Below are 21,048 nucleotides of genomic sequence, written 5' to 3'. Positions count from 1 at the left end.
TTTATAATTGTTTTAGACGTCAACTCAATTCCCCCTTATATAACTTCACTCTGCTGTTAATCACTTTTTACAAAAACAGCCTTCTAAATTGCTAATTATTTACTATTTTTCTGAAAGAATTAAGTATTCGTTATCCCTGTGGAAATCAAAGTAGCAGAGATTCTTTCTTAAGAATTTTAACTCTGAATCTGAATTTTTTTACTAGGAAGGTTTAATTTTTTTGATCTCTTAAGGAGACAATTCCTGCATTTCTATATGTGGACAACAACATGGAAAGAGATAACAGAACTAACAAAAAGAGAGCTCCTTTTTATTCATGCCATCATTTTAACTTCACTAAGTGGATTAATATTAAACAACTGAAAAATTAACATCCACTAATAATCATATACTGACATGTTCTGGCCTCCATAATTACAAAAGTCAGTCAGCTGTTAATCTTACTGTGACTCACTTGCATGTAATGAGGCTTCCCTTTTGCAGGTTTGGCTATGATGTATCTAGGTGTGAATTTCTTTCTGTTTATCCTTCTTAAAGTTCATTAAACTTCTTGGATACGGAGATGAGCATTTTTAATCAATTCAGAAATTTTCAGCTATTTCTTAAAACACATTTTCTGCTCCTTTCTTTCTCTCTTCTCCATCTGAGACTTTCATTACATGTATGCTGTTCTGTGTGATGGCATCCCACTGTCTCTGATACTGATTGTTTTCCTTTTTCTTTCTGCTTTCTGTTCTTGAGACTGGATAACCTCTGTTAACCTGTGTTCAAATTCACTAATTCTTTTGCCAGCTCAAATCAGTTGAGTTTGTGAATTTTTCATTTCAGTCATTGTACTTTTCAAATTCTAGAATTTCTATTTGATTCCTTTTAAAAATTTAGATCTCTTTATTCCTTTTTTTAAAAAAAAAAATCTCTTTTGGCTGCACTGCATGGCATGTGTGGGATCTTAGTTTCCCGACCAGGGATCGAACCCACACCCCCTGCATTGGCAACAGAGAGTCTTAACCACTGGAGGAGGGAAGTCTCAAATCTCTTTATTAATCCTCTCTTTGAAGAGTCACTGGCAAAAGGAAGAATTTTTCCTTTAGTTCTTTGAATACATTGAAAAAGAAACTGCTCTTTAAAAAAAAAAAAAAAAAAAAGAAACTGCTCTTTTTGTTACTAGGAACCATCATTGGCCAGTGAGCTCCCTCCAAGTTTCTATTGCTTGTTTTTCCCTGAATAACAGTCACACTTTTGTGTTTATTTTCATGTCTTATAATTTCCTGTTAAAAACTGGGTATTTTTTTTTAAACTGGGTGTTTTAAATGAAATACTCCAAATTAGTAGCAAATCGAAATTCTGCCTACAGCTTCATGTTGCCTGTTTTCTGTTTGTTCACTTAGTGACTTGCCTAATTTTCTGGAGTCTGTTTCCCCATCAGTGTCCAAATTCTGATGTCACTGCTTTTTTTTTGTTGTTCTTTTTTAAATTTTTTGTTGTTGTTCTTTTTAAGCTTTGCTTTCTAGGGGGCTGTCCCAGGTCAGCATAACTTAGTGGTCAGCCAATGACTGGTCAGAGGTTTTGCTTCAACACCTTGAGCCAGAAGGCTTTCAAATCCTTTGCCATGGGGTCTGTGTGTGGCTTGGAGGGATACTTTCAAAGTGTAGGGAGCTTATCAGTCTACCCTGCATTCAGTCAGGGGCCAGTAGCTTTCAAGGGTCCTCTGTCCTCTCCTGAATAGGTGTAGCCTTGTACATGTACACAGCCTTTTGGACCCTAAGAGCTAAGTGTGATATGAATAGTAGGGCTCACTTTAGCTATCTCTTTCCTTAGATTTCCCTGATAAATTTCTGGCCAGTCTGCCATTTTCTTGTTCCCTGCAACATTAGCTTTCCCAGACTGTCTGCCACAGAGACTGCTATTGTTTTCCTAACAGCCCTGGGCATGTGTTTTTCCAAGTGCTGCTCTAAATAAAATCAGTTCCCTCTGACAGGACAACAGAGCTGCCAGGCCTCATGGCACGCCCAGGGTAGAACTTGAGGAACCAGAGCTGAGGGGGGAGGTGGGAGCATCTCCTAACATGCTAGACGATCATCACTGTTTATACTGAGATTCACTAGCTTTGTTCAAATAAATGCCTCTCAATATATGTCCTTTGGTTAATTTCCAGAGACCGTAAATGGGTTTTGCTTGTTTGTTGACAATTTTGTTAAGTTTAACAATTGCTTTTTTGGAAGGAGAACTTGCCAAGCTCCTCATTCAGCTGTTTCAAAACTGCTGCTCTTACATTTTATTTTAAACTGGGCTCCCTCCCCCCAAAATGTGCCAAAGATCCAGAGCAAATATTAAATAGAACCATCTACTCCACTTTGAAGTGCCCCACTAAGCCCACAGTGGTAATCCGACACAATTTAAAACCACTGAAGGAAAACTTTCCCCAAACGGACCAAAACCTGGGTCTCAGTCTCTTCAGAATTCCTCAACATTATGAGAACATGAGACTTTCTATACTTACTCTTAAAAAAAAAACAACTTCCAAATTTACTTGATGATAACAAACTGTATGTATATACAAAGAGACAAGGCAGGCAGGAAGGCCCTGGATCTCCTGTTCTCTGTTCCCCAGGCTCTCCCCACCCCTAGGCCCCAGCAGGGACCACTCCCTTCCCGTCCTGTGGTGGAAGTGGGGATTGGAAGGTATGGAAATGATGTGTGTGTGTATGAACGTGTGTGTGTAGGGGTATGGGGGGCAGTGTGAAGAATGGAGAAGGATCAAAAATTAGAGAGGGCCTTCCCTCATCCCCACCACCCTGAGGAGGGTTCTTGAGGGAGCTGCCTCAGATGTCTCTCAGCCTATTAGACAGTAAAAGATCCAGCATCCAAAAGTGACCCAGTGACTGGCCCAGCTGAGCTCTGACCACTTGTGGACCGTGTATGCCATGCCATAGCCCTGCTCCTCTGTGGTGTCGTCCACATCAACATCAAACAGGGAGCCCAAGTAGGCCAGGTGGAAGATGGCCAGGACCCCAAAGAGCAGGTTTAAGGCTCGCACCCCCAGGCCCGAACGATACTGGTGTGAACAGTCTGGCGGGCACCTTCTCGACAAGATGCAGGCACTGAGGATCCGAGCCAGGCACTTTCGGAGGACGTGCTCCACGTAAGTGATAAACGCCAGAGACAGCAGCACCGCGGCCAGGTGGAAGCTAAAGCCGTGCAGGAGGGCACTGGCTGTATAGGTGACCAGCACGGCTGAGAAGGTCCCCAGGTGGAGAGCATTCTTGAAAACATAGTTATTCAGCCAGCAAGACATGGGCAGGTTCCAGCTTGTGACAACTTCCACCATGGACCGGGGCAGCTCCACGTTCAGTGGCTTAGAAATGGTCAGGTCCCATTCCAGGTGATCCTTCTCCTTGGTGAAGCCAGTCCCTGCCAACGTGGCTGTGGCCTCGGATAGAAAGCCCACAAAATAGTTGCTCAAGCGGAAGGAGATGGCACTCTCATAGGCTCGCAGCCACTTGCGAAGGAGGTGGTCACCATCGAGGGGGATGAAGTAAGGGAAGAGATAGGGGCCCACACATGTGGACAGCACCAGGCACAGAATGGCCAGTAACAGGCTCTGGGCCACCTTCTGCAGCCACCGGCAGCTCAGTGGGCGGCCTTGGACGGCCTCTAAGTACCTGTGGAAGGATATCCAGGGCCCAAAGATGACGGTGCCCACAAAGCAGAGGTAGCCCATGAACTCCACAGGTGAGGGCACCATGCTCACCTCACCCCGATCCAAGTCAAAGCCCAGAGACACCGCCTTCATGGCCACAATCATCTGGGCCCCTCGCATCCTGTGCCATGCCACAGTGTCCACCATGTACGTCTCACCCACAAGCAGGTAGGCGAGGATGGTGACGGAGACGAAGACGCCGCGATGGGAGGAATGTCGGCAGAGGAAGAGCGCGAGGTAGCACAGAAGGCTGAGCAGCACGACCCAGACCATGTGCAGCTCGAAGAAGTGGTAGAGGCTCAAGAACCCACCTGCCACAGTGCTTGCGTGCTTCAGGCAGGATGGCAATCCGAGCCTCCAGAGGAGGCGGCAGCCAAGACAGATGGCAAGGAGCAGCCAGATATGGTCAAGGCCCTGCCGGGCAGTAGGCAGGAGACAGTCCTGCAGGAGCTGCTGGAAAAACTCCTGGCGGCTGAAGGTGGCCATTGTGGACCCCCACGGATGGATGAACAGATGACTTGGCAGTAAAGAAGCTACAGTCCAGCGGGCCAGGGACACACCACTGCCACCACTGGGCAGCCTCCCCCACCAGCTGCAAGGCTGGGACCACTGAAGCTCCCAGGGCAGCACCGTATACTTACTCTTAAAGACTGGGTAAAATAGATCTCCAGACAAAGGCAAGATTAGGGACAAATACAGGGACCAGTCAGTAAAGCCTGAAGTCACCCTACCTGGGCTCGCTCCTCATCAAACTCCAGGCAGCCCATACCATCCAGTCTCTGGAGATCAATCCAGCCTTTCCAGATAACACAGACTCCATTGAGAATCATGGGAGCCTTCAAATATACCTAAGACACAGAAAAGAAGGATGAAAATCCACGATGAGCTATCAGACACATAAGAAACAAAGGATAAACTTACTTATGAAAACTGGTTTTCTTTGGGGGGGAAAAACTAAATACAATGATAAAATTAAGAATTGCAGGAAAGGACCTGGGGGGGTGGCCAGGGGGCCAGGGAGGGCCGGGCAAAAAAAAAAAAAAAAGAACTGCAGGAAAGTATACAAAGCATAGCCTCTGACTATGTTCTACACATTAAGCTAATCTGGCTTACCAGGATTTTATTTCTAGTCACAATTTTTCTAGTTATTTTTAAAAGGAAGTTTCACAGATTTTATAAAAACTGTTTGTAGTAAGATGATGCTTGAAGCAGACATCATTTCTCTTGCAGCTGAAGCTGGGACATTCAGGTACTTTGCCTTAATTTTTGCATCTTGAGTAGAAAGACATGTAGATGTGCAACAACTGGAATTCACTAGCCCCTGAAGCGAACGCACTGTTTCTACTTGGATACCTGAAGCCACCCAGGGTCAGGCTCTTCTCCTTTCCTTTCTGTCTAATGAACCACCTCACAGACTTCTGATAAGTAATGCTGCTGCTTTTTCCTTCTTTTTTTTTTTTAACTTAAGTTAGCCAGAGTTGATTTCTATTGCTTTTAGCCAAAGAACCTTAACTGATACAACACTTACTTACGCATATAACACATAATATGTTTCAAGTAAATAACCCTTGAGCAAAAGTCACTTTAGGCATGATTTCCAAATTTAAGTCACTTTCATTTTGGATTACCAAATCAATTTTCCCATTGCCTGAAAATATAATTGTTCTCAAGCAATTAAGGATCCACCAAGAAATGATGGATCATCTTGATGAAAGATGGATGATGCTATTATCTTGAGGTGAGTATTTTACTGTGATAAAAGAAGAAAGGAGTAAGAAAAAATAAAGGAGGAAAAAGCTGAGAACACCTTTTTCTTTAATCAATTCAGCAATTTCTTCAACAAAAAAATCTTGAGGCACTCTTGTTTTTAGAGAGGTTTAGTAGGACTCTCAGTAATAATAAATATGCAAGAAAAATGACTACTGAAGCACCTGTAAAATAAAACCTAGAGGACTTATGCCTTCTTAGTACATATTTATGTCATTCTCCTCCACTACTAAACACAACTATTTTTCCTGTTAAGGGCCCCCATAAACCACGCTGAGTCAAGTCAATTTCTACTGATATTGGGAAAAAAGTAAAAAACATTAGGTTCCATTTCTCCTCCCATGTGGACCAAGGGAAACAGTCTACAGTTATAGCTGAAACCGTTTAACCACACATTTCCTTCTGTTCTGATAAGTGCACATTGTGAATTCCCTTCCACATTGTGAATTTAAAACTCCAGTGGTGTGCACCTAATTGAACAAGTGACTGTGACAACCTCATGCCTGATACCTGACTAAATCTATAATAACTCTCTGAATTGCCTATCAATGTAACTTGGCTTACCACATCTACTAATCGAGATTCCCACTTACTCTTTCCAACAGAGTAGAGGGTGCTACACAGTACAGCATTTCAACTGTCAGTCTACCTCATTGTTTTAAATTCTCACACTAAACATAAAGATGATTCTCATCTAACAGGAGAGAAAGGTCAATTTTATGATCAGATTATATATTCTTTATCAATGACTCACATCGTTTAGATTCAAAGATTCCATAACCTAACTTATTCAAATTAACTTCCATCGTCAAGAAATATTTTCCTTTTGAAATTACCAAATATTTTTAAAAAGCTGATTTATTACTCCTTTATAAAAGTTCTCTCAAAAAAAAAAAAAAAAAAGTTCTCTCATGACTAAGAAAACCACTGATGTGCCTTGGAAAATTCCTAAATGAGTTCAGAAAATGGCTACAGTTCATAATCAAGGCTAGTGCCTGGAATTGTAATTTAAAATAATATTTAGATGATCCTGTGATTTATTTAGATATTCACATTTAAATAAATAGTTTTATGTGTAGACCTTCAAAGTAAATGTTTGACACTTTCATACATTCATGAATAACAAACCTCGAAGTACGAAGAAAATAAAACTGTCAACAGTTTGGCATTTTGTAATGTAATTTAATAATGTCATTTAAACATTCAGACATTTTTTACTGAAAGTAATGATGATTCATTTCAAACTGTGAAAAGAAAATGTATTAGAATATGACCTCAGGTTTAAACCACTGTCCTAGAATAATTAAATATTTTATATAAAATGGATTATATAAAGCCTTTAAAATGGGTAAATATTCAGCTAATCACACACAAAAATAACATTAGCTTGCTTATCTTTCCCAAAGTAAAATATCAGGAGGATATGCTTAAGACTTCACAGAAAGTTAAAAGTGACTGCAGCCTCATGTTTTGCGTTCTTTTGGAAATAAGGTAAAAGTATTACAATGATAGGAAATGGCAACCCACTCCACTCTTTTTGCCTGGAAAATTCCACAGACAGAGGGTGCTTGGGGGGCTACAGTTAGGGTCACAAAGAGTCAGACACGACCAAGCATGAGCACAAAAGTATTGCACATTTAAAAAAATCAGCTCAAGTTCTAGGTACCAGTATTTGTAATGCTATTTCAATTCAAATTATACATGGTTATCAATTAATCTTCACATTCTATAGCTTTAAATTCCACATCACTGTAGCAGTAAAGCGTTAACAAAAATATGTACGAACCACCATGGCATTATCCATTAACAGAATACCACTCAGCCATTAAAAAGGAATAAAGTAGTGATACATGCTACAACATGGATGAACCCTGAAAATACTATGCTAAGTGAAAGAAACTGGAAAAAGGCCACAAACTACATGATTCCATTTACATGAAATATCCAGAGTAGGCAAATACAGAAATAGGAAAGATATTAGTGGTTCCCAGGGGCTGGGGCTGGTTGGGGGGGCAGGGGGTGTGTGTGGGGTGGTGGAAATGAGGAGTGACTATTAATAAGTACATGATTTCTTTTTAGGGTGATGAAGATGTTTTGGAATGAGAGTTCCAGTTCTGTGAATATGATGCACAGTTCTGTGAATATGCTAAAAATCCCTGAATTTTTCTTTATTTTAGTGAAGGGTGAATTTTATGCTCTATGAATTACATCTCAGTAGAGTAATTATAAGACATATTCGTGTTAAGTTTTATCATCTGTTACACAGGCGACATCGAAGATATGTGAACAATGATTTCTGGGCAGGCAGCTGCAAGTGGGGTTTTGGCACTCTGGGAAGAGATACCGATTGAAGATATAAATCTGGCAGCTATCAACAGGGCTTCCCCGGTGCCTCAGATGGAAAAGAATCCACCTGCAATTCAGGAGACCCAGGTTCGATCCCTGGGTCTGGAAGATCCTCTGGAAGAGGAAGTGGCAACCCACTCCAGAATTCCATGGACAGAGGAGCCTGGTGGGCTACAGTCCATGGGATCGCAAAAGAGTCAGACATGACTAACACACACACAGCCATCAACAACACTGTGGTGTTTCAATCCAGGGGTACGGAAGAGATTACTCAAGCAACAATAAGTAGGAGAGAAGAGGGGAGCCCATGAAGAGACCTGAGGCAATTCAATTTTTTAGATGCTATGTAGAAGAGAAGAATCCAGCAGAGCAGGCTATGAACAAAGAGGAAAGCATGCAAAGAGCCTAGTGGCTAAAGGTTAAGTTACAGGCCTCCCTGTAAAAATTTCTCCTTTCTTGGCCACATAAAACTTCAAAGTATCATGTTACAGGATCTTAGGTCACTCATAACTTTTAGCAATGCTCTTATTTAAAGCAGGAGTTTAGTCTGGAGTTCAGACAACCTACATGAGTTTGGGTTTACAGTTAAGTTTCAAGAAGACCAGAAATGTCTCAAAATTCTGTATAAAAATATATGTTTGTGTCCATGTGTCTTTTTCTAAAGAAGTCTAATGCTTTCACCAAATTCTTGAAAGAATGTATAAGGGGAAAAGGATATGATAATAAAAATGCAACTTTCCCTTCCCTCACAGACACCAATGTCTCTGCAGCGCACAGCTTACGAGATGATAAATCTCATTTCCTTTAGTAAAGGGACCAAACTACTTCAGCAGCTAAACATAAGTTACCCTGGGTTTTGAAATGCAAGAGTCTGAGTAAGGATATGAGAGAACTTTAAGATACCTTTCCATTTATCAACCTGTATAAAACTGTTCTATCTGAGAGTCTGGAGTCTCTTCTCTGTGGGTATCTAAATTTGGAATAAGCAGTGGCAACTTCAATTGTCCTTTCTTCTACAATAGCTCCTAGGTAGCCAGAGAGACAACAGAAACTGAGAGTACAAAGGGGCAGCAGAGACAGTTCCCTCTGTTGAGTTTCTAAAGAATGTAATTTCAAGATAATTAAAATAGAATAACTAAATTTGCAAAGATTTCCATGCACACCAGTACTGAGCTGAAACGTAACATCAATAAACATGGAAATCAAGTGTCAAAGCTATTGATAAAAGCAAGCAGCAGACACTTCACCCTCAAAAAATCCATTTCAATTGGAAACAATATTTCACTTCCTTGTAGTAAACTGTCAGAGCTCAAACACTGGTGACTTTAGTCTATAAAATGAGATAGTGGGAAAACAGTGGAAGAAATGATCAGTATTCCTTAGGCCCTCAGTAAATAACTGAATGATGATTACCAGAAGAACAGAAAGACAGCTGGAACTTAGAAATGCTTTTCTTATAGCTTCCTTATAATTTCAACTTGAAAAGATTCACCTATTCAACAGATGTTTATTACCTGTCATTTTTTAAAGGGTAGTATCATTAAGGTTAGAGGGAAATACATGATGCATTTTTAAAAATTCATATCCCACTACCTCCCTCAAAAATTCCAATACCAGTTATCTTAAAGTCTGTAATAAGGAAGAGCTGAATATGTACAAAAAGAACTGTAAGAATTAAGACTGAATTCAGCTATTACATTTAAGTATGACTTAAATAACTCTTAAGATTAATGGAATGTTCATTGACAGTGATAAAACTGTCAGGAGCTGGATCCAGGAGCTTTGCAATCTCCTTTTAAAGACCACAGTTCTAACAAAGTGGACAAGAAATACAACCAGGACATAATATCTGAAGATGATCTACCTGAAAAATCTATAATATTTAACAAAAAAGCCAAGTGAATTAATGTGTTCAATAAAATGACTTGTTATAAAAAATATACAAAATCCAACAACTTTTCTATGTTACAATAGTTAACTATTTAGAAAATTTTAAAAGTCCTTATTTTAAAATAGCATTAAAAGTATCCATTAAAAATAAATATAATAAGAAACAGGTAGGTTCTGTAAGAAGAAAATATCTAATTTTTAAAACACAGAAAAGGACTTGAAAAACAAGATGTCATGCTCTCTAATGGTAAGAGTACCAATGTCAATTAACCCCAAAGTAATCCTTATTTTAACAAAATTCCAGTATAATCTCAAAATAATGTTTTCTGGACTTTGAGGGATAAATCTACAATGCACACAAAAGAATCAGGCTATCCAAGAAAATATAAGAAAGTATTTTCTGCCCTTCAGATATTAAGACATGTAACAATGCAATCAATATACATGCAGTAGTGCCGTGACAGCTAGAAACAACTTAATGGAATAAACAAAAAAAAATTAAAAACAAAGCCAAGTATACAAGGATTTAATCAATGAAAACAGCAACACTGCAAATCAATGGTAAATGGGTATTTTACTTAACTAGTGGAGACTGGAAAACTGACTACCATTTGGGAAAAAAAAACAGTTTGAAATAAAATGGCTAAAAATATTAAAATAAAACAATATAACTATCTTTAAATGAAAGATAAAAATATAAAAAATAAAAATTCTAATAATGTGTATGAGGAGAGATACCAGGTTCTAATACGTTGGCAGAGGGAGTAAACTGGCTAATATTGGGGGAAGGCATTTTTTTTTTAGCCGTAAGTGTGAATTTTCCTCTTATAAACAGGTCATGTGTTTGCAGGGACTTTATAGAAGACAACTACCATAAATTAGGAGAATCAACTGTAATTATTTTTTAAAGAAAAGGAATATTATCACCATGCTTAACTCCAAGAGAGCATGGGAAGAGTAAAAATTAAATGTGCTTTAGAATCAGATAAAACCTGGATTGAAATTTTAGCTTTAACAGTGTATTTGAGATAAATAATTTAAGATTATGAGTAAGTCTCCCAATTTCTCACATATAAAATCAATAATCACACCTCCTTCATAGGTGACAACAAAAATTAAACCAATGTCCATAAGCTTATGAAACATATAAAGCACCACAGAAATTTACACAAAATACTTCCACTAAAATTTTACAGTGTGTTCTCTTTCCAAGGGAAAGAAGCAACTTTTTTTTTTTTTTTTTGAGACAATGAATAGTTGACCACACCAATAGTATCAGCAGACAACCATTAATACTGGGATGGCCACAGGCACCCAGGAAAACAAGATACTTCACAAAGGAAGTATGTACCCCTTGCTTGTTAACTGTAATCATTTATGTAGTCTATTTAACAGATTCCTTTAGAAGATACTTGGTTCTGACTCATCCTCCTTTAGTCACATGTTCCTCTCCATTTAGAAATGTACAGTCAGCTGCCTGACTGCTGGATAATCATTACAGACAGTCATTCAATCTCACTTGCCTCTGAATCATACTTGGGTTGCATGCAAGTGTTAAAAAAAAACCAGATTCTTCTATAGTGATTTAATGTAATTTACCAATATACTTCTTACAGTTCAAACAGAAAACAGTACATCTTAGAGAAATCATAACACGGATTAATACAGAATGTGCCTGGAGCTTAAAAGTTTAAGAATGCAAACGTGTGCATGCACACACGCAGGTGCACACTCAATAAGTGGATGTGTTAACCAAACAGAAAATTCCATCCTAAAAGTCATATGGAAAAAGGATAAAAATACATAAAAAGAAAGGGAAAAAAAAGTTACAGGGACCTGAAAAGCCAAAACAATCTTGAAAGAAGATAACTTGAGGACTCATACTTTCTGATTTCAAAACTTACTACAAAGCTTCATTAATCAAAATGGTATAGTATTGGCATAAAAGACATACAGACTAATTGGCTAGAGTAGGATGCCCAGAAACAAACCCTCACATGTGTGGTCAAATGATTTTTGACAAGGGTACTGAGACCATTCAATGGGGAAAGAAGAGTCCTTTTAATAAACGGTGCTAGGAAAACGGATATCTAGAAGGAAGTGAATGAAACTGGACCCTCACCTAATACTACATACAAAAATTACTTCATGACAGACCAAAAATCTAAATATTAAGACCTAAAACTATAAAACTCTTAGAAGCAAGGATAAAAGCCTCATGACACTGAATCTAACAATGATTTCTTGGGGATGACACCAAGGACAAAGATAACAACAATAAAAATAGGTAAGCTGGATTTCATTAAAATTTTAAAAATTTGTACATCAAAAGACATTATCAATAGGGTAAAAAGGCAACCCACAGAATGGGAGAAAATATTTACAAATCACATACCTATTAAGGAATTAACATCCAAATCAATACAGAGAACTTCTAAAAGACAAATACTGTATGTACAAACACTTATAAGAGCTATTTAGTCAAAATCACAGACAAAGAAGAGTGGCTGCCAGGAACAAGGGGGAGAGGGAGTCAAGGAATAGGGAGTTTGTTTTATAAGATGAAAAGAGTTATATGCATGCATTAGTCGCTCATTCATGTCTGACTCTTTGTGATCCCATGGACTCTAGCCTGCCAAGCTTCTCTGTCCACGGGATTCTCCAGGTAAGAATACTGGAGTGAGGTGGGAGGGGGGATCGGGATGGGGAACACATGTAAATCCATAGCTGATTCATGTCAATGTATGGCAAAAACCACTACAATATTGTAAAGTAATTAGCCTCCAACTAATAAAAATAAATGGGAAAAAAAAAGAGAATACTGGAGTGGGCTGCCATTCCCTTCTCCAGAAAAGAATTATGGAAGGATATAAAAAGGAGGCAGGTCATGGCGAGCCTAGAATCAGAGAATATAGAGCAGCCTTAAGTTAGAAAAACAATTCAAGAAAAGTTAAATGTTGAAAGGAAAAAGATGGAAGTGAAAGGTTGTTCTGAAGTCATCAAAATGAGGTCAAAAATGACCATGTTAAAATACTGACTCTAATGGGAAGAATAACTTGGTGGGCTAAAATAACTTTCAAAGGTGGTATGTGAAGTTTCTAGCAACTTACCTAATGATTATTAGCAGCAATGTGGTAAACTGCAAACAACACAGACTCTTGGGTAAAAGACCTGGGTCTGGATGCTGGCTCTTCCTAGGAGACAGATTACATGACTACTGAAGATTTAGTTAGCCTCTCTGGGCCCCAGTTTCCTCAGCTGTGAAATCAAGCTATCACCAAACGCATTCCAAAATCAAATAAAAGACTTCATTCACTCTAGTGCAGGATTAAGTGAATTACTGAGGATATAAATCATCTGGTACTAGTGGTGGTGATCAGGATGAAAACTAGCTTGCAGAAGGTCAAAACATATTTTAAACAGTCCAGAGTTCTGAAAATGTTCTGAATATGATAGTGGTGATGAAGGCTGCACACTGTGTATTTATTAAAAACCATGGAATTGAACAGATGCCTAAGATGGTGAATTCTATGTGAATTTACTACAATTTAAAAAAAGTCCAGCAGCATTGTTCTGGATAGCAACGGAAAGGCAGGTCAGGACTAAAAAGCTGGAATAAACAATACCCTCCAAAAATTTAGAAGGGTTCTCCCAAAGTCCCATTATTTAAAACAATATTCTGCAATATTGTTTTAAAAAAAGAGGCAGACATTTATTAAAAATTATCATTTAATATGGGCAGAATATTTTGTTTATTTGAAAACATCTAAATTCTCCTAATGGAAAAGCTGAAGTCACACTCCTAGGCTACACTTCTGTTTTAATCTGAAGATTAATCTGCCTTCATATCTAAAGTTTTAAAACACAAAAGGGCTTATGTTGACTGTATACATGGAAAAAATGTTTCCCCCCATAAAAGTAACCAGCCAATCATTCCCAGACTTGGCCATATTCTTCTTAGAACACACAGTATGGCACAGGAAAGTCATATTAAGTCTGAAAAGCACAGTTTCACTGGCAAAGGCACATTTTAAGCATTACTTTAAATTCTTTGTTCCTAAATACACATCAATTTGGGAAAAGCCCAGCCTAAACTGGAAAGATCAGAGTAGGTAATAACTTCCAACTACTTACATTGTATACCTTCATAAAAGAAGGTAACAATAACTAAACTCGCCACCAAATCAGTGTCTCTAGCATGAAGCACAGTTAGCTGGTCTGTGGCTTCTACTCTTCCCTAGAAAACTAAGTATCAAGGAAGTGATGTCAGAGAAAGTCTCAGAGCCTGCTCAAACTAAGTAGCACATTAAGACTTACAAATGCTTTCCTATCAGTAAAAACGAGATAATAAGAGTATTGGTCTTTGTATCAATGAAAACAGTACCTGGCACATAGCCAGTGCTACAGAACTGTTTGCTATTACTATTCTAATTTTAAACTGAGAAAATAAGAGTACACAGTAGCAAAAGGAGTCCCATATACTCAGAGATAGTTAAAACAAACATTTTCTGCCCCCTAAAATGCCTATACTAGAAAGCTCAAAGTTTTCTGTAGGAGAGATTTTTCATATGACTGCCATGTATGTGTACAGCACTGCCTGTCTACTGTTTTCTAGATCTGCAAAGCTTTCCTAGATCTGCAAAGGTTTCCCAGGTGAATGAACACTGCATGTATGCTCACTAGATACATCCACAGCCATTTCTTACTTTTTTATTCCAAGAATTACACTGATAATCATTCTGTTGCTTCTCTCTTATACAAAGGTATCTATTTACTGCTGATTTTCTATTAGTAAAATCAATTATTAATAAGATGTGCAGAAAATCCAAAGATTAAAAGTTAATGCCATATCAAATAGAATAATTTTATTTTACAATTTAAATATACACAGAAAAAATAAGAATGGCAATATAACAAAACGTTAACAATGGTTCTCTAAGCGGTAGGTTATGGATGTTGATTCCACTTACATGAGGTACCTAGAGGAATTAAATTACCAAAGACAAAAAGTAGAAAGGCAATTGTCAGGCGCTGGGGACACGGGAGAAAGGAGAGTTAGTGGTTAATGGGTACAGAGCTTTAGTATAAGGAAGATGACAAGAGCATGAATTTTAATATACTTAATGATACTGAACTGTATAGTTACGAACAGATAAAATGGTAAACTTTATGTGATGTGCATTTTAACATAATAAACAAAACAAGCTCAAAAAAAACAAACACCCAAAAACACATCAAGGGACTTCCCTGGCGGTCCAGTGGTTAAGACCCTGGCCTTTCAATGCAGAAGTGGTGGGTTCGATCCCTGGTAGGGGAACTAAGATCCTACATGCCACACAACACGAGTCAAAATTTTTGTTTAAAAATTAAGAGTTTTTTTTTTTTTTTTAAAGTTGAGAGGCACAATCGAAGGAGGCCAAAATCACTATATTAGGGGCAGTTTTGACAAAATCTGTATTTATACTTCCTAATATTTTATATGCAGTCAGAGATATTACTTTGCCAACACAGGTCTGTCTAGTCAAGGCTATGGTTTTTCCAGTGGTCACATATGATGTGAGAGTTGGACTATAAAGAAAGCTGAGCACTGAAGAATTGATGCTTTTCAACTGTGGTGTTGGAGAAGACTCTTGAAAGCCCCTTGGACTGCAAGGAGATCCAACCAGTCCATCTCATCCTCTGTCGTCCCCTTCTCCTCCTGCCCTCAATCTTTCCCGGCATCAGTATCTTTTCAAATGAGTCAACTCTTCGCATCAGGTGGCCAAAGTATTGGAGTTTCAGCTTCAACATCAGTCCTTCCAATGAACACCCAGGACTGATCTCCTTTAGGATGGACTGGTTGGATGGCATCACCGACTCGATGGACATGGGTTTGGGTGGACTCTGGGAGTTGGTGATAGACAGGGAGGCCTGGCATGCTGTGGTTCATGGGGTCGCAAAGAGTCAGACACGACTGAGCAACTGAACTGAACTGAACTGATATGCAGTCAAGGCTAGCTACTTTAAATGTGACTCATAATAAAACTTCAATTGCAAAAATATCTGATAAAGAACATGTATTTAATACATTAAAAAAATTCCTACATCTCAATAATAATTTGGTATCAAAATATAGGCAAAGGATCTGTACAGACACTTCGCCAAATGGCAAACAAGCACATAAAACATACTGAACATCCTTCAAGTCACCACAGAGATGCAAATTAAACCCAAAATGAGATACCACTACAAACTCACAAAAATGGCTAAAATAAAAAAAGACTAACAGTACCAAGTATTAGTAAAGATGTGAAGTAGCTGAAACTCATAGATGGCTAGCTGGAATGCAAAATTGCAAAGCCACTTTGGAGAACAGTTTGGTGGCTCAGACAGTAAAGAATCCACCTGCAAAGCAGGAGACCTAGGTTCAATCCCTGAGTTAGGAAGATCCCCTGGAGAAGGGAATGGCACCCCACTCCAGTATTCCTGCCTGGAGAATTCCATGGACAGAGAAGCCTGGTGGGCCACAGTCCACCAGGTTGCAAAGGATCAGACACAACTGAGTGATTAACAATGGCAGTTTCTTAAAAAGTTCATATTCATGAAACTAACTAGCCAGCAATTTTAGTCCTATGTATCTATCTACCCAAGACAGATGAGAACAAATGTCCACATAAGAGACTCAGGTATAAACATTAAAAGCAGCACAGTAGCCAAACCAAGGCGAAATAACTCAGATGGCCATCAACTGCTAAATGGAAAAACGAAATGTGGCAGATTCACACAATGGAACACTGCTCAGTAAAAAGAAAAGATAAGAGAGTACGAAACGGAAAGCAGACAATGGGTGCCTGGGCTGGGGGGCGGGAAGACTGGCTGCAAAGCACACGAGGGCACTTTCTGAGGTTACGGAAACAGTCTGTATCTTCACTGTGGTGGTAATCACACCGCTGGCTGCACATATTTGTCACTTAACTGTGTATCTTAAATAGGTGAATTCTACTGTATAGAAATCATATCTCAATAATGACAACTGAAAAAAATCAATTACAATGGGAAGCAGTAAAACTGGGACATAGCAGCCCTTCTCAACAACTGATTTCTTTAGTTGATAACATCTTTATCCTTGCAGTGTTTGAATTAATCATTCAAAAATATTGGGGTAGGAAATAGAAACAAAAAGGGAAGATTAAGGATGTTTCTCTCAGACATACCATTCTGACTTTTCTAACTTGAAAAATATAATTGAGATATGGCCAAGACTACACTTCACGCTAAATCCAGGCAAATAATGCAATTCAAGAAAAGGGGAAAAGATGAGTGCTGTATATCAATTCTATCTCAATAAAACTGGAAGAAAAAAAAGAAGACGGGAAAAAAAGAGTATATTGTCTTCAAATACTTCAGAGGGGCATTTATCATATATGCAAGTTAATGTAACTCTAACTGGAAGGTACTACGACATTCTAATTTTTAAACATTATTATTTATTCATGAAGTCAGTCTACTCTTCCTGGATTTAAAAATTGTTGAAATAAAACTTTTTTAAAAAGCCCAGATTACTTATTTCAGTACACTAAACTGTTGATAACTAAGTGCCAGAAAATATACTTCATATTTTAGTTGAACTGAAGTACTTAAAAGTCTAGATCCAACAAGCTAGTTGTAAAGTTGCCTCAGTTTCTCTTGGGGAAAACCACATTCCAAAGTGTTACCACAGATTTCTTTTATTTGGAGTGACTGGGCTGTCTAAGGAGGAAAAGAAACTTGCTTCTGAGCTTGAATAGGAATTTCTCAAAGCTAAAGAGAGTGCTCTAAACTCTGCCAAATTGTGGATGGTATATAAACAGACACAATATTTATTTTGGGACAAAGATCCTGCAAGCAAGTAAGCAAACTGCTCCAGAAACAGCAGTTACAGAACTTTGAAGACAATTTTTTTTTTTAAGACATTTAAAGTAAGAGTTTTTGTCTTTATTTGTTAAATCAAATGCTATTAAACTTTGCTTTGTTATTTCATGCTGATGAAAATGAATGATAAAAAGATTTTTAAGTATGAATGTTCAGAAAAGAAAAAGAAGTAAAACACATAACTTATCAAAGTTTAAAAGCTAAGTGCTCTGATGCCATTATATAACCACTCCCAATGTCTGCTATTGTTATCTATCAATTAAAATCATAAGTAATGAATAGTAATACAAAAACTATAGAAAGTTTAACCTCTTTTTCTGGGACCACATCTAATATATCTAGATGAAACTAGATAGTATATTCAATTTCCATAGAAAAAATGGAAAACAAACAATAGCACTATAAAGTTAATTTCTTCAGTTTACAAGATTTTCATACCCTCTAACTTCATGCTCACAAACTAGGATTATGCAGTAAGCATAATCATTAATTTTAAAATCTAAGGACGCTTTAAAAAACACAGAATGCATGCAAAAACCATTAATCTGACCACTCAAGACTAATAACTTATGGTCAACCATAACCATTTGCATTTGTTTGAAATAAAAGTTAATTGGAAATAAGTTCCAAGAGGAAAGATCAAAGGAACAGGGTGTTGCTTGGTCTAACAAAATTTCACAGAGAATGATTTAAATTCTGATCTGTTGCATTTCTTGTCTTCTGACAGCTACATTAGAGGAAAGCAGTTTAAATTAAGGGACAATGATGAACATTTTGGCTGTCTCGGTTTATAAAACACCAGGATGGACCACTGGGGAAGGACATAGTCTCCCAACACCATACTGCTACTTGAAGTGAAGCGACCTAAGGCCTCTAGAGCACTGAAAATCCTTGATTATCTACGATCTCACTCTACAAACCTATCAAATAGGTTTGGATAGGGCTTGACAATTAAGGCAGCATTTTCACATATTCTGGTACTTCATTTAATCCTCACATGAGGTTTATGAACAGGGAAGACATTCTGATTCCCATTTACAGCTAAGGAAAACAATTGTTGATTGTCTTCTGACAATCCAAACATGTCCAGAGCTCTCTCCATTATACAGTATTATTTTAAACCTCTTCTAAGAAAGACCCTTAATAAAGAGTCAGCTTTATCTGTTAATAGCTCACTAGGTACCTGGGTGCAAAAGTTTTAAATATATTTGAAAGTCAGACTATAAAAGTGTGTGCTCTGACTTGATGGTCAGTTACCCACTAACAGACCTTTCTTACTGAAGACTCTAGGTTTGAAAATATTCCAACAAACACAAAGGCAGAAAGAATGAATACAAAGACTGATTTTGCGAAGCCCATTTTCTTAGATCATAAAGCCATATTTCAAATCTAAGAGAATATGGAACTTCTGTTTCCTATTAGCATTCTAATTTTTTTCCTGAATTCATCAGATTTAAGTGAACACTGGGAGCCAGCCTCTAAGATGGCCCCAAAGATCTCAGCCTCCTCCCATATATGTGAATAAACCAACCCCCTCCCTGCTGAGTGTGGGCTAGACATAGCGACTCGCTTCTAATGAACAAGAAGAAAAAAGTGATCAGAGAATAAGTCATAAAAAGCAGGATGACTTCATTCTTTTTCTCTCTATGGAAAGGAATATATGACTAGGAATTGAAGCCACCAACCAAAAGTCATGTGAGTGAGTTTGCAAGGGGATCCTTTAGCTCCAATCAAGCCTTCAGAGACTGAAGAGCCCCAAGAGCTGGACTGCAAACTCATGGGAGACCCTGAGCCAGAACCAACCAGCTAAGCTACTCTCAGATTCCTGTGGAAGGGCTCAAGGGGATGAAATATTATCTGGACTGTGGGTGGTGTTTACATGGGTGTGTACATTTGTTAAAACTCAAATTATACACTCAAAATGGGGTCATTATTTGGTAAATAAACTATACTTTCATAAAGCTGATTAAAAAAAAAAGACACTGAAATCTTGAGATAAGCAGACAAAGGGTCACTTAGGAAAAAGCTGTGCCATCATTTAAGAAGTTACGGGTGGGTGCTGAAAACAGAAGCTGCAACAAGCTACCACCACAAACTCACATGCCCTAAACTGCTCAAAATTGCTCCACCCACAGCTTTTCTCATCTCAGATGACTGCAATCCTATACTCCCAGTTGCTCTAACCAAGAAAAGTTGGAGTCATTCTTGACTCTCACACCTCACATCCAATCTATAAGCAAATCCTGTTGGCTCTATCTCAAATATTCCTGGACTATGACTCCTCCTCACTGTGTCCATTGCTACCACCCTGGTCTCTCACCAAGATTACCATACCAGCCCAATGGGCCCCCCTGCTTCACTCTTGCCTGCTAAAACTGCTGTTAACCCAGCAGCTAGAGTGATCTTTTCAAAACTAAAGGCAGATCAGAAAATTCATCTGCTCAAAGAGCAGAAACTACTCTCCACTCTACTCAGAATAAAAGTCCATTGTTGTTCCCATGGCCCCTCACAGTCATGTAAACTGGCTTCTTGCTATCTCCCTAATCTCTCCTACTTCTCTCCTCTTTGGTCAGTGTACTCCAGCCGCACTGGCCTACTCACTGTTTAACACACACACTGTGCAAGCTCCCACTCCAGGGCCTTTACAAGGCTGTGTCACCTGTTTGGATCACCTTTCCCTCAAATATCTGCATTGCTCATCATTCCCTATCTTCCTTTAGGTTTCTGCTCAAATATGACCTTCTTTACCCAGTCCTTCCTGTTTAAAATTGCACACATTCCCGTTCATTGATCCCTTATTTTATTCTAATTTTCCTTTTTTCCCCCCAGAGCATTTATCACTTTGTAACATACTACATAACTTATAAACTGCGCATGCTGCCTGTTCTTCCATTCCTTCCATAAAACAACCTGTAAGGCAGGATCTTTTGTTTTGTTTATTCATATATCAAGTGCCTAGAACAGTACTCACTAAATTACATAATAGGTGTTAAACAAAGACCTTCTGAATGAATGAATTTTTTAATAACTCTGCCAGTTACTGAGCTAGGCACTTTACATACACTGTTTTATTTAATCCCTAGGGCCACCCTGGGACACATGCATTAACCTCACTTTATAACTGAGGACCATAAAGATTAAACAACTTGTCTAAAGTTACAGAATAAATGAAGTAGTATATGAAGCCAGGACTTCACCTCAATTTATATGTAACTCTAAAGGCTCAATTTCTCAAAGCTGGGTTTGAATGGGAAGAGAACTAAGCTGCTTTAGCACCTAACTAGGTTGAAAGCATGTGGAAGAGACACTGATTTTGGATTTAGTATAAGGAGCAGAGGCAAATAATTAACATTTAGGGAAACTGCTTCAATTTGCTTTGCTTCTAGTCCTATGGGCACAGAAATAAACGATGATGGTTATCAGAAGAGAAATGAGAGACCCCAGAGCCTGAGCTC

The 21,048-nt window shown here is 38.4% G+C and overlaps 2 protein-coding genes across 3 annotated transcripts in view; both read right to left on the bottom strand.

Moving 5' to 3' along the window:
- The window catches only part of CBFB (core-binding factor subunit beta), a 48,692-nt gene that overhangs the window by 19,757 nt on the left and 7,887 nt on the right, over positions 1–21,048 (bottom strand). For both annotated transcript variants that reach the window (XM_043898724.1, XM_043898725.1), the window contains exon 4: positions 4,432–4,548. In XM_043898724.1, the coding sequence (XP_043754659.1) occupies positions 4,432–4,548 (117 nt within the window). The remainder of the gene's footprint in view (positions 1–4,431; positions 4,549–21,048) is intronic.
- LOC122691815 (protein-serine O-palmitoleoyltransferase porcupine-like) lies at positions 1,150–4,425 on the bottom strand. Its single transcript, XM_043898723.1, has one exon. It carries the CDS (start codon positions 4,184–4,186, stop codon positions 2,834–2,836), a length of 1,353 nt encoding a protein of 450 aa, XP_043754658.1. The 5' UTR covers positions 4,187–4,425; the 3' UTR covers positions 1,150–2,833.

This window comes from Cervus elaphus, chromosome 4 (genome assembly GCF_910594005.1).
Source record: "Cervus elaphus chromosome 4, mCerEla1.1, whole genome shotgun sequence".
Taxonomy (NCBI): domain Eukaryota; kingdom Metazoa; phylum Chordata; class Mammalia; order Artiodactyla; family Cervidae; genus Cervus; species Cervus elaphus.
This window is presented reverse-complemented; position numbering and strand designations above follow the sequence as displayed.